This window comes from Carcharodon carcharias (genome assembly GCF_017639515.1).
Source record: "Carcharodon carcharias isolate sCarCar2 chromosome 19 unlocalized genomic scaffold, sCarCar2.pri SUPER_19_unloc_2, whole genome shotgun sequence".
Lineage (NCBI taxonomy): Eukaryota > Metazoa > Chordata > Chondrichthyes > Lamniformes > Lamnidae > Carcharodon > Carcharodon carcharias.
Genome location: NW_024470566.1, coordinates 453,012 through 466,162, shown reverse-complemented (window position 1 = coordinate 466,162; position 13,151 = coordinate 453,012). Strand labels below are relative to the sequence as shown.

At 47.1% G+C, this 13,151-nt stretch overlaps 1 protein-coding gene across 1 annotated transcript; it reads left to right on the top strand.

Moving 5' to 3' along the window:
* The first annotated feature begins 286 nt into the window (after positions 1 to 286).
* On the top strand, positions 287 to 10,416 carry LOC121273427 (galectin-8-like). The gene is made up of 5 exons (XM_041180607.1): positions 287 to 407; positions 1,214 to 1,302; positions 7,399 to 7,603; positions 9,049 to 9,180; positions 10,238 to 10,416. The coding sequence occupies exons 1-5, from the start codon at positions 375 to 377 to the stop codon at positions 10,244 to 10,246; spliced, it is 468 nt and encodes a 155-aa protein (XP_041036541.1). The 5' UTR covers positions 287 to 374; the 3' UTR covers positions 10,247 to 10,416.
* Positions 10,417 to 13,151: the final 2,735 nt, after the last annotated feature.

Below are 13,151 nucleotides of genomic sequence, written 5' to 3'. Positions count from 1 at the left end.
CACGTGAGAAACACCTGACCTACCTACCTAATCCCATTTACCAGCACTTGGCCCATAGCCTTGAATGTTATGATGTGCCAAGTGCTCATCCAGGTACTTTTTAAAGGATGTGAGGCAACCCGCCTCCACCACCCTCCCAGGCAGCGCATTCCAGACCCTCACCCCACTCTGGGTCCTGTTGTTGGGCGTGTACTCCTGTTTGGATCTTTATTCCTATGGAGGAGGTGGGGGGCGGGGAATAGATGGAGAAGGGGTGGGTAGAGGGTGTGGAGTGAGGAGGGATCAGTCTAAGGAGTATAATTAGCCACAGCAGCATCACTCTTTATTTATTCTCCGTATCTTTCTCACCGCTCTGCTCACTAACCACTGCTGTAATGGCACTGCAACCTGCGTGGGAATGGTCTGTGGTAAGTTCTGTGCCTTCTACCAGTTTAAGTAATGTACATATACCTGTGAATGTTATTTAAAGACACATTCACACTCTTTATCAGCTGAAGCGGTTGAGTGATTTATTAACCTTAACATCAAGCTATAACTGCTTTCTCAGTCACATGAAGTATAACATCAATGTGTGTGTGTGTGTGTGTGTGTGTGTGTGTGTGTGTGTGGCTGTGTCAGTATGTGTGTTAACCAGTGTGTATTCATGTCAAAACAAAAACAAAAACAGAATTACCTGGAAAAACTCAGCAGGTCTGGCAGCATCGGCGGAGAAGAAAAGAGTTGACGTTTCGAGTCCTCATGACCCTTCGACAGAACTGTATTCATGTCAGTCAGTCTGTGTGTGTGTGTTTGTACCAGACTGTTTTTGTGTGTGTCAGTGAGTGTGCCTGTGTGTGGGTCAGTGTGTGCGTGTGTGTGTGTGTGTGTGTGTGTGTGCATGAGTCTGTGTGTATGTGTGTGTGTTTGTGTTTGTGCCAGTCTCTGTATGCATGTCGGGCAGTGTGTGTGTGTGTTTGTGTCAGTCTGTGTGTATGTATGTGTGTGTGTTTGTGTCAGTTTGCCTGTGCGTGTGAGTGTGTGTGTGTTCCTGTCTGTGTGCGTATCTGTGTGTATGTGTGTGTTTGTGCCAGTCTCTGTGTGCATGTCAGGCAGTGTGTGTGTCTTTGTGTCAGTCTGTGTGTGTGTGCATGAGTCAGAGTGTGTTTGTGTCAATGTGTATTCTGTGTTGCTTTAATTCTCCAGATAACTGACATTAATGGTTTGATTTCTTTAGAAAGTCCCATTCACCAAACGCTTCCCGACTGTATTAAAGGAAGAGATGATGCTTGTGGTTTGTGGGATGGTCCCAGAAGACTCTAAACAGTAAGATTTCTCCCAAATGAATTGGCAGCAAAGCTGCCTTGTTATATCCCCTGTGTCCTTCTCTTAGTTTCTGAGCAGATCCTCCTGTCAGCCCCACCAGCCAGTCCTCTGTCCTGCCTTCAGTCATTCTGGCTCCTATCCTGCTTAACATCACTTCACCCTGATCGAATGGTAACTTCCTCCATCAACAGGACTCGCAGTTAAACCTTGACTCTCTCCAGCAAAAGTTGGGAAATTCCCGCCCTCATCTTGTTCCCAAACGGGACAGTAATCTTCCCACGCTGATCTGTATTTGAGCAAATGGCACTGAAGTGACTCCAGACCAGGATCCACAGCTATCGTATCCGGTCTGATCCCAGACCAGCTCAAACACAACCATCTCTCCACTCCACACACTCCTTACTCAATCACATCAATCTGTCAAAGTGTGAGAAAATCCTCAGTGACCTTATTCCCTCAAACTACATCCCATCTCCAGAATTTATCATTCAATTATCCGTGTGGATTTTAATCAGGCTTTGGACAAGGTCACGACTGGAAAACTGGTTAAGAAATGAAGAGTGCATTCCAGATCCTAACCACTCGATTGACCCTGTCTCCACCACACTCTCAGACAGTGCAATCCAGACCCTAACCACTCGATTGACCCTGTCTCCTCCACACTCTCAGACAGTGCATTCTCGACCCTAACCACTCGATTGACCCTGTCTCCACCACACTCTCAGACAGTGCATTCCAGATCCTAACCACTCGATTGACCCTGTCTCCTTCACACTCTCAGGCAGTGCATTCCAGATCCTGGAAACAATACTCCAGCTGAGGCTGGACCAGCGTCCATATTTAGGGACGGTGGTTTAGGAGTTTGCAGATGATATAAAAATGATCTGTGTGGTTGGCAGTGCTGAAGGTAGCTGGAGACTGTCGGCAGATATCGATGAATTAGTCAGATTCCGATTGAGGAAATTGACAGATGGTTTCAATCTAGAGAAGTGTGTGATAAAGCTTTAGGGGAGTATAAACATGACAAGAGATTACACAATAAATGGGAGGATATTGAGAAAAGTAGAGACACAGATAGGAATTTGGTTTATGTATTAACAAATTCCTGAAACTAACTGTACCACAAGATAACGGAGGTAAAATAGAGGCCAAAATCCCGATGGTATTTAACGTGAATTGGGTAAACATTCGAAGTATTGCAATGCATATCGCAAGGGAAGCAGGTGCTAAAACAGAGGGGAAAGTTAGTTCGGTATTTAATCCCGGCCGGGGACACCATAAATTACAATGAAATTTAGTTCCCCGTTCACCCAGCACCCAACCACATCCTGCCAAACATAGAACACACTGTCAGCCTGCACTGAGGGAGTGCCACACTGTCAGAGGGTCAGTACTGAGGGAGTGCTGCACTGTCAGAGGGTCAGTACTGAGGGAGTGCTGCACTGTCAGAGGGTCAGTACTGAGGGAGTGCTGCACTGTCAGAGGGTCAGTACTGAGGGAGTGCTGCACTGTCAGAGGGTCAGTACTGAGGGAGTGCTACACTGTTAGAGGATCAGTACTGAGGGAGTGCTGCACTGTCAGAGGGTCAGTACTGAGGGAGTGCTGCACTGTCAGAGGGTCAGTACTGAGGGAGTGCTGCCCTGTCAGAGGGACAGTACTGAGGGAGGGCTGCACTGTCAGAGGGTCAGTACTGAGGGAGTGCTGCACTGTCAGAGGGTCAGTACTGAGGGAGTGCTGCACTGTCAGAGGGTCAGTACTGAGGGAGTGCCGCACTGTCAGAGGGTCAGTACTGAGGGAGTGCTGCACTGTCAGAGGGTCAGTACTGAGGGAGTGCTGCACTGTCAGAGGGTCAGTATTGAGGGAGTGCTGCACTGTCAGAGGGTCAGTACTGAGGGAATGCCGCACTATCAGAGGGTCAGTACTGAGGGATTGCTGCACTGTCGGAGGGTCAGTACTGAGGGAGTGCTGCACTGTCAGAGGGTCAGTACTGAGGGAGTGCCACACTGTCAGAGATTCAGTACTGAGGGAGTGCTGCACTGTCAGAGGGTCAGTACTGAGGGAGTGCTGCACTGTCAGAGGGTCAGTACTGAGGGAGTGCCACACTGTCAGAGATTCAGTACTGAGGGAGTGCTGCACTGTCAGAGGTTCAGTATTGAGGGAGTGCTGCACTGTCAGAGGGTCAGTACTGAGGGAGTGCCGCACCGTCAGATGGTCAGTATTGAGGGAGTGCTGCACTGTCAGAGGGTCAGTACTGAGGGAATGCCGCACTATCAGAGGGTCAGTACTGAGGGAGTGCCGCACTGTCAGAGGGTCAGTACTGAGGGAGTGCTGCACTATCAGAGGGTCAGTACTGAGGGAGTGCTGCACTGTCAGAGGGTCAGTACTGAGGGAGTGCTGCACTATCAGAGGGTCAGTACTGAGGGAGTGCTGCACTGTCAGAGGGTCAGTACTGAGGGAGTGCCGCACTATCAGAGGGTCAGTACTGAGGGATTGCTGCACTGTCGGAGGGTCAGTACTGAGGGAGTGCTGCACTGTCAGAGGGTCAGTACTGAGGGAGTGCCACACTGTCAGAGATTCAGTACTGAGGGAGTGCTGCACTGTCAGAGGTTCAGTACTGAGGGAGTGCTGCACTGTCAGAGGGTCAGTACTGAGGGAGTGCTGCACTGTCAGAGGGTCAGTACTGAGGGAGTGCTGCACTGTCAGAGGGTCAGTACTGAGGGAGTGCCGCACTGTCAGATGGTCAGTATTGAGGGAGTGCTGCACTGTCAGAGGGTCAGTATTGAGGGAATGCCGCAAAGTCAGAGGGTCAGTACTGAGGGAGTGCCGCACTCTCAGAGGGTCAGTACTGAGGGAGTGCTGCACTGTCAGAGGGTCAGTACTGAGGGAGTGCCGCACTGTCAGAGGGTCAGTACTGAGGGAGTGCTGCACTGTCAGAGGGTCAGTACTGAGGGAGTGCTGCACTGTCAGAGGGTCAGTATTGAGGGAGTGCCGCAAAGTCAGAGGGTCAGTACTGAGGGACTGCCGCACTCTCAGAGGGTCAGTACTGAGGGAGTGCTGCACTGTCGGAGGGTCAGTACTGAGGGAGTGCTGCACTGTCAGAGGGTCAGTACTGAGGGAGTGCCACACTGTCAGAGATTCAGTACTGAGGGAGTGCTGCACTGTCAGAGGGTCAGTACTGAGGGAATGCTGCACTGTCACAGGATCAGAACTGAGGGAGTGCTACACTGTCAGAGGTTCAGTATTGAGGGAGTGCTGCACTGTCAGAGGTTCAGTATTGAGGGAGTGCTGCACTGTCAGAGGTTCAGTACTGAGGGAGTGCCGCACCGTCAGATGGTCAGTATTGAGGGAGTGCTGCACTGTCAGAGGGTCAGTACTGAGGGAATGCCGCACTATCAGAGGGTCAGTACTGAGGGAGTGCCGCACTGTCAGAGGGTCAGTACTGAGGGAGTGCTGCACTATCAGAGGGTCAGTACTGAGGGAGTGCTGCACTGTCAGAGGGTCAGTACTGAGGGAGTGCTGCACTATCAGAGGGTCAGTACTGAGGGAGTGCTGCACTGTCAGAGGGTCAGTACTGAGGGAGTGCCGCACTATCAGAGATTCAGTACTGAGGGAGTGCTGCACTGTCAGAGGGTCAGTACTGAGGGAGTGCCACACTGTCAGAGATTCAGTACTGAGGGAGTGCTGCACTGTCAGAGGTTCAGTACTGAGGGAGTGCTGCACTGTCAGAGGGTCAGTACTGAGGGAGTGCTGCACTGTCAGAGGGTCAGTACTGAGGGAGTGCTGCACTGTCAGAGGGTCAGTACTGAGGGAGTGCCGCACCGTCAGATGGTCAGTATTGAGGGAGTGCTGCACTGTCAGAGGGTCAGTATTGAGGGAATGCCGCACTATCAGAGGGTCAGTACTGAGGGAGTGCCGCACTGTCAGAGGGTCAGTACTGAGGGAGTGCTGCACTGTCAGAGGGTCAGTACTGAGGGAGTGCCGCACTGTCAGAGGGTCAGTACTGAGGGAGTGCTGCACTGTCAGAGGGTCAGTACTGAGGGAGTGCTGCACTGTCAGAGGGTCAGTATTGAGGGAGTGCTGCACTGTCAGAGGGTCAGTACTGAGGGAATGCCGCACTATCAGAGGGTCAGTACTGAGGGATTGCTGCACTGTCGGAGGGTCAGTACTGAGGGAGTGCTGCACTGTCAGAGGGTCAGTACTGAGGGAGTGCCACACTGTCAGAGATTCAGTACTGAGGGAGTGCTGCACTGTCAGAGGGTCAGTACTGAGGGAGTGCCGCACTGTCAGAGAGTCAGTACTGAGGGAGTGCTGCACTGTCAGAGGATCAGTACTGAGGGAGTGCCGCACTGTCAGAGGGTCAGTACTGAGGGAGTGCTGCACTGTCAGAGGGTCAGTACTGAGGGAGTGCTGCACTGTCAGAGGGTCAGTACTGAGGGAGTGCTGCACTATCAGAGGGTCAGTACTGAGGGAGTGCTGCACTGTCAGAGGGTCAGTACTGAGGGAGTGCCGCACTATCAGAGGGTCAGTACTGAGGGATTGCTGCACTGTCGGAGGGTCAGTACTGAGGGAGTGCTGCACTGTCAGAGGGTCAGTACTGAGGGAGTGCCACACTGTCAGAGTTTCAGTACTGAGGGAGTGCTGCACTGTCAGAGGTTCAGTACTGAGGGAGTGCTGCACTGTCAGAGGGTCAGTACTGAGGGAGTGCGGCATTGTAAGAGGGTCAGTGCTGAGGGAGTGCTGCACTGTCAGAGGGTCAGTACTGAGGGAGTGCCACACGGTCAGATGGTCAGTATTGAGGGAGTGCTGCACTGTCAGAGGGTCAGTACTGAGGGAGTGCTGCATTGTCAGAGGGTCAGTACTGAGGGAGTGCCGCACTGTCAGAGGGTCAGTACTGAGGGAGTGCTGCACTGTCAGAGTGTCAGTACTGAGGGAGTGCCGCACTGTCAGAGGGTCAGTACTGAGGGAGTGCTGCACTGTCAGAGGGTCAGTACTGAGGGAGTGCTGCACTGTCAGAGGGTCAGTATTGAGGGAGTGCTGCACTGTCAGAGGGTCAGTACTGAGGGAATGCCGCACTATCAGAGGGTCAGTACTGAGGGATTGCTGCACTGTCGGAGGGTCAGTACTGTGGGAGTGCTGCACTGTCAGAGGGTCAGTACTGAGGGAGTGCCACACTGTCAGAGATTCAGTACTGAGGGAGTGCTGCACTGTCAGAGGGTCAGTACTGAGGGAGTGCCGCACTGTCAGAGAGTCAGTACTGAGGGAGTGCTGCACTGTCAGAGGATCAGTACTGAGGGAGTGCTGCACTGTCAGAGGGTCAGTACTGAGGGAGTGCTGCACTGTCAGAGGATCAGTACTGAGGGAGTGCTGCACTGTTAGAGGGTCAGTACTGAGGGATTGCTGCACTGTCAGAGGATCAGTACTGAGGAAGGGCTGCAATGTCAGGGGGTCAGTTCGGAGGGAGTGCTGCACTGTCAGAGGGTCAGTACTGAGGGAGTGCTGCACTGTCAGAGGGTCAGTACTGAGGGAGTGCTGCACTGTCAGAGGGTCAGTGCTGAGGGGGTGTAACTGCTTCCTAACACACTGAGCCCCTCAATCGCATTTGACTTTCCTGTCTGACTTGCTCCCGTCTCACTTGCATTGGACGATTTTTGAGTTGCATGTGAACATACAAATAAGAAGAGGCCACTCGGCCCCTCGAGCCTACTCTGTGGCTGATCTGTTTGTAACCTGAACCCCACATTCCTGCTCACCCCCAATAACCTTTCACCCTCCCAATTCTTCATCAAGAATCTACCCAGCTCGGCCTTAAAAATATTCACAGACTCTACTTCCGCCGCCTGTTGAGGAAGAGAATCCAAAGACTCAACCATCTGAGTGAAACATTTCTCCCCATCTCTGTTTTAAATGGACGACCCATTACTTTTAAATAGTGACCCCCCTAGTTCTAGATTCTCCCGCAAGAGGAAACATTCTCTCCACATCCCCCCTGTCAGGATCCCTCAGGATCTTATATGTTTCAATCAAATTGCCTCTTACTCTTCTCACTGCAGCGGGACGAAGTCTAACTCTTTGTTCACTGTGTTTTTGTCTGTGTAGTTTTGTTATTAACTTCCAGCAAGGTGAAGAACCTGTCTCCATCCCCTTCCACTTTGCTCCCTGCTTTGATGGAGGCAAAGACAAGGTGGTTTACAGCTGCCAGGTGGACAAGAACTGGGCTCCAATGCAGGACAAGTGCTGTGACCTGAACATGAGAGGGAAGAAGTTCAACCTCACTTTCTTTTTCTGGAAGAACTGCTATCAGGTAAGGTCCCTGCGTTAGACCCATCCGCCCGTCCGATACCCTGAGCGATGGGGGATTGGTGCTGAGCTGGCGAATGTCAGAGACGCTCTTACCCCGTCTCGGACTGGGTCATCCGATCCAATTCCAGCCACAATTCCTGACCATAAAGCCGGGTGAGCATGAGCTGGGAATCACCGTAAAGCTGCCTATCCTCCGGCAACACTGCCCGCTTGTGCCCTCCTCTCTCCCTCTCTCCACCTTCCCTCCGTCTCTGATCTTTCTCCCCGCCCCGGGCTCAGCTGGGAGGGTTCGATGTCTCCAGCTCTCTGGTGACGGACTGTGAGGTGTTGTGGGGAGGTCAGTAGAAAGGGGAGGGGGTGGCGCTGGGGTTGGTGGGGGGGTGTGGGGGTGGAGGGGGTTGTCACATTGCCCACACCCTTTGCCCTGACCTGGTTGCGTGCCAGTGTAGGAGGAGTGCCACACAGGCTACTGGCCACTGAGAGAGGCAAGAGGCCAAGAAAGGCCCAGTTGGTTCTGCCAGGCAGGGGGGGTGACAGAGGAACCTTCCCCAGAGAGGCCTGGTCACCCCGGGCAGCCTCACAAGGGGCATTGCCCACTGCACCACCCCGGGCAGCCTCACAGGGGGCATCGCCCACTGCCCCCCGCCAACTCCTGTACAGCAATGGACGGTCAGAGCACAACAACAAAACTCCACACCAACCCCAAACCTTCCCCACTTCAATCGGTGTCGGCACTTACAGATTCCATCAACTGGGAGGGGGCAAATCCATTGCCCCCTCTCTCCTGCTCCAGTCCCTCAGGTAAAAACGTGTCCCTCGAGTATCAACGTGTCCCTCGGCTATGACTGTGACCCTCGGGTATAACTGTGACCCTCGGGTATAACTGTGTCCCTCGGGTATAACAGTCATACCCGAGGGACACATTGATACTCAAGGGACACATTGATACTCGAGGGGCAGTGTCCCTCGGGTATGACTGTTTCCCTCGGGTATGACTGTGTCCCTCGGGTATGACTGTGTCCCTCGGGTATAACTGTGTCCCTCAATTATAACTGTGTCCCTCAGGTGTAACTGTGTCCCTTGGGTCTAACTGTGACCCTCAATTATAACTGTGTCCCTCGGGTATAACTGTGTCCCTCAGGTATAAATGTATCGCTCGGGTATAACTGTGTCCCTCGGGTATAACTCTGTCCCTCAATTATAACTGTGACCCTTGGGTATAACTGTGACCCTCAATTATAACTGTGACCCTTGGGTATAACTGTGTCCCTCAATTATAACTGTGTCCCTCGGATATAACTGCGTCCCTCGGGTATGACTGTGTCCCTTGAGTATGACTGTGTCCCTCAGGTATAACTGTATCCCTCGGGTATCGCTGCAACCCTCGGGACTGTGAATAGAGCAGAAGCTGCTGGGTTAAGTTGGTGATCTGTGTCTTCCCTTTAGGCCTGTCTGAATGGTACTCATCTGCTGATCTATGACCACAGTGAGTCTGACTGGAAGATCGACACAGTGAACATCTACGGAACTGTCAAGGTTGACAGTGTGAAGGCTTATGACCTCCACTGTGCTAAATCAGTAAGTGGTTAATGTTCCCTCTGAGAGAAATGAAACCAAAACTGCACTGAACACCATCACTCAATGTGTAAATTAGACCCTGTGTAGGGTCAGCACTGAGGGAGTGCTGCACTGTCAGAGGGTCAGTACTGAGGGAGTGCTGCACTGTTAGAGGATCAGTACTGAGTGAGTGCCACACTGTCAGAGGGTCAGTACTGAGGGAGTGCTGCACTGTTAGAGGATCAGTACTGAGTGAGTGCCACACTGTCAGAGGGTCAGTACTGAGGGAGTGCCTCACTGTCAGAGGATCAGTACTGAGTGAGTGCCACACTGTCAGAGGGTCAGTACTGAGGGAGTGCCACACTGTCAGAGGGTCAGTACTGAGGGAGTGCCACACTGTCAGAGGGTCAGTACTGAGGGAGTGCCACACTGTCAGAGGGTCAGTACTGAGTGAGTGCCACACTGTCAGAGGTCAGTACTGAGGGAGTGCCACACTGTCAGAGGATCAGTACTGAGTGAGTGCCACACTGTCAGAGGGTCAGTACTGAGGGAGTGCCACACTGTCAGAGGGTCAGTACTGAGGGAGTGCCACACTGTCAGAGGGTCAGTACTGAGGGTGTGCCACACTGTCAGAAAGATCAAATTGACATTTTTTTGTTTTACTCCTTATTTGGATGCTGGCATTACTGATGAGACCAATATTTGTTGCCCCTCCCTAATTGTCCTTGAACTGAGTGGTTGTTGTTGTGGGATTTGAACCTGTGATCCCTCTGCATCAGTCTGGAGCTCTGGAATACTCATCCAGTGACATGACCACTACACCACTGTCTCCCTACTGTTGTCTGCTCTCCTTTCCAACCATATTACTCCCAACACTTGAGGTTGTTATTAGGCTGATTTCCTGCCTGTTGGGATCTTGCTGTGCACAGTTTGGAGAATTTATTTGCACAGTGGTTGCACTGTCAGCATCAATGGTTCTGAATTATTGATATCACACAGAAAGCTGGAACAGCTGGCGTGCATCAGGTGCCTTCATTCTGACTGAAGTGGAACTAAGTTTATGTGTCTCACTCTATAGGGTTCCTAGTGAGGTCTCTACGCCCGGGGATTTGTTGTAAACCTGCACACGGATTCTTCTCTCTGTGTCTGATTCAGGGACAACTGGAGCTGCCTCACATTCACCCAAAACATCTTCGATTGATTGAAATAATTCACTTTCTGCAAAATGTATTTCCATTAAATCAGATCCTGATATTATTTCACAGAATCCTTGTTCAATGTTTAATCCTCTGTCTCATCAATGTGATGCATACACAGTTCATAAAATAGCAAACTGCTCCACCTCCATACACAGCATGGGAGTGGTGGGGGGATTTCCTGCCTTATATAGACTAAATCTACGTGATAGAGACTCTGTAACCAATAAACACTGCACTATATGGACTTTATAAACTACAAACAGAATTATATAGACTCTGTAAACTATAAACACCACACCATATAGACTCTATGAACTGTAAACCTTACACTATATAGACCCTGCAAAACTATAGACTCTATGAACTATAAACACTACACTATATAGACTTTATATCCTATAAACACTGCACTATAGAGATTCTATAAACTATAAACACTACTATTAAAGCTCTATATATCACAAACACTACATTATATAGCCTCTATGCACTATAAATACTATACTACATAGACTCTGTAACCAATAAGCACTACACTATATGGGCTTTATAAACTCTAAACACTACATTATATAGACTCTATAAACTATAAACATTGCACTATATAGAATCTATAAACTATAAAAACTCTATATATCATAAACACTAGACTATATAGACTCCATCAACTATAAACATTACATTATATGGACTTTATAAACTATAAATGCTACATTATGTAGACTCTATAAACTATATATAAATACTAGATATATAGGTTCACTATAATCACTACACAATGTAGACCATATTGACTATATACACTATGCTATATAGACTCTATAAACTATAAACACTGTACTAAATAAACTCTATAAGCTATAAGCACGGCACTATATAGGCTTTATAAACACTACACTGTATAGACTCTATAAACACTAGACTATATAGATTTGCTATGATCACTACACAATGTAGATCATATTGACTATATACACTACACTATATAGACTCTACAAACTATAAACACTACACTATATTGACTTTATAAATTATAAGCACTACATTATATAGACTCTATAAACACTAGACTACATAGTCTCCATAAGTTATAAACACTATACTATAAAAACTATATATCACAAATGCTACATTATATATAATCTATACACTATACTATAAATACTCTGTAACCAATTAGCACGACACTATATGGACTTTATAAACCATAAACACTACACTATATAGAATCTATAAACCATAAATACTATAGTATATAGACTCTATAAACTATAAAACCTAAACTATGCTGACTCTATAAACTATATACATTCCATCATATGGACTTTATAAACCATAAACAGTACACTATTTAGACTCTATATCTTATAAATACTGCAATATATAGACTCCATAAACTAGAGACACTATACTATATAGGCTCCATAAACTATACACACTAAACTATATAGACTCTATAAACTATAAACGCTATATAGATTCATTATAATCACTACACAATGTAGATCATATTGACTATATACACTATGCTATATAGACTCTGTAAACTATAAACACTGTACTAAATAAACTCTATAAGCTATAAGCACGGCACTATATAGGCTTTATAAACACTACACTATATAGACTCTATAAACTAAACACTAAACTATATAGATTTGCTATGATCACTACACAATGTAGACCATATTGACTATATACACCACACTATATGTACTCTATAAACTATAAACATTGTACCAAAGAAACTCGAAAAGCTATAAGCACAGCACTATATAGACTCTATAAACTATAAACCCTACACTGTATAGGCTCTATATGCTATAAACATTACACTGTATGGACTTTATAAACCACAAAAAATACACTATATATCATATCATATAAACACTGCACTATAAAGACTTTACAAAAGGAGAAACATTTTACTATATAGACTCTGTAAACTATAAACACTATGCTATATAGACTCCATAAGCTATAAACACTAGACTATGTAGAAATTATAAAATATAAATACTAGACTATGTAGATTGTCTATAATCAGTACACAATGCAGACCATATTGACTATATACATTACATTATATAAACTCTATAAACTATAAACGGTTGACTATATAGATGCTATAAACTATAAATACTACACTACATAGAATCTGTAAACTGCAAAAACTCTATATTTCGTAAACACTAAACTATGTAGACTCTATAAACTACAAACACTACATTATATAGGCTCTATGAACTATAAACACTAGACCATATAGACTCTACAAACGATAAGCACTACACTATATAAGCTCTATAATCTACAAACACTATACTATATACCCTCTATAAACTATAAACACTATACTATATAGACTCTATAAACAATGAAAACAATCCTATGAAAACTCAGTATATCATAAACACTATACTATATAGACTCTATAAACTATAAATACCCACTATCTGGACTTTATTAACAGTACACTACAAAGACTCTATATCTAATAAACATTGCAATATAAACCATATGCTATAAATGAGAAACTATACTATTGAGACTCTATAAACTATAAACACTAGACAAAAAATACTATAAACTATAAGCATCCTACTATATAGATACTATAAACACTACACTATATAGATTCGCTATAGGCACTACACAATCTAGACCATATTGACTTTATACATGAGACAATATAGGGCTGAATTTTCCCACACGAGGGTCAGTAAGAGAAACAGAGAATGAGGGTCAGTATGAGGGACAGAGAACGAGGGTCAGTAAGAGAAACAGAGAGTG

What these genes read in the sequence shown, in the direction of transcription:
- LOC121273427 (XM_041180607.1), top strand. Translation starts at nt 375, where the DNA reads ATGGCACTGCAACCTGCGTGGGAATGGTCTGTG. An exon ending in CTGCGTGGGAATGGTCTGTG is followed by an intron (nt 408 to 1,213) that starts GTAAGTTCTGTG and finishes TGATTTCTTTAG; the next exon opens with AAAGTCCCATTCACCAAACG. An exon ending in GTCCCAGAAGACTCTAAACA is followed by an intron (nt 1,303 to 7,398) that starts GTAAGATTTCTC and finishes TTGTCTGTGTAG; the next exon opens with TTTTGTTATTAACTTCCAGC.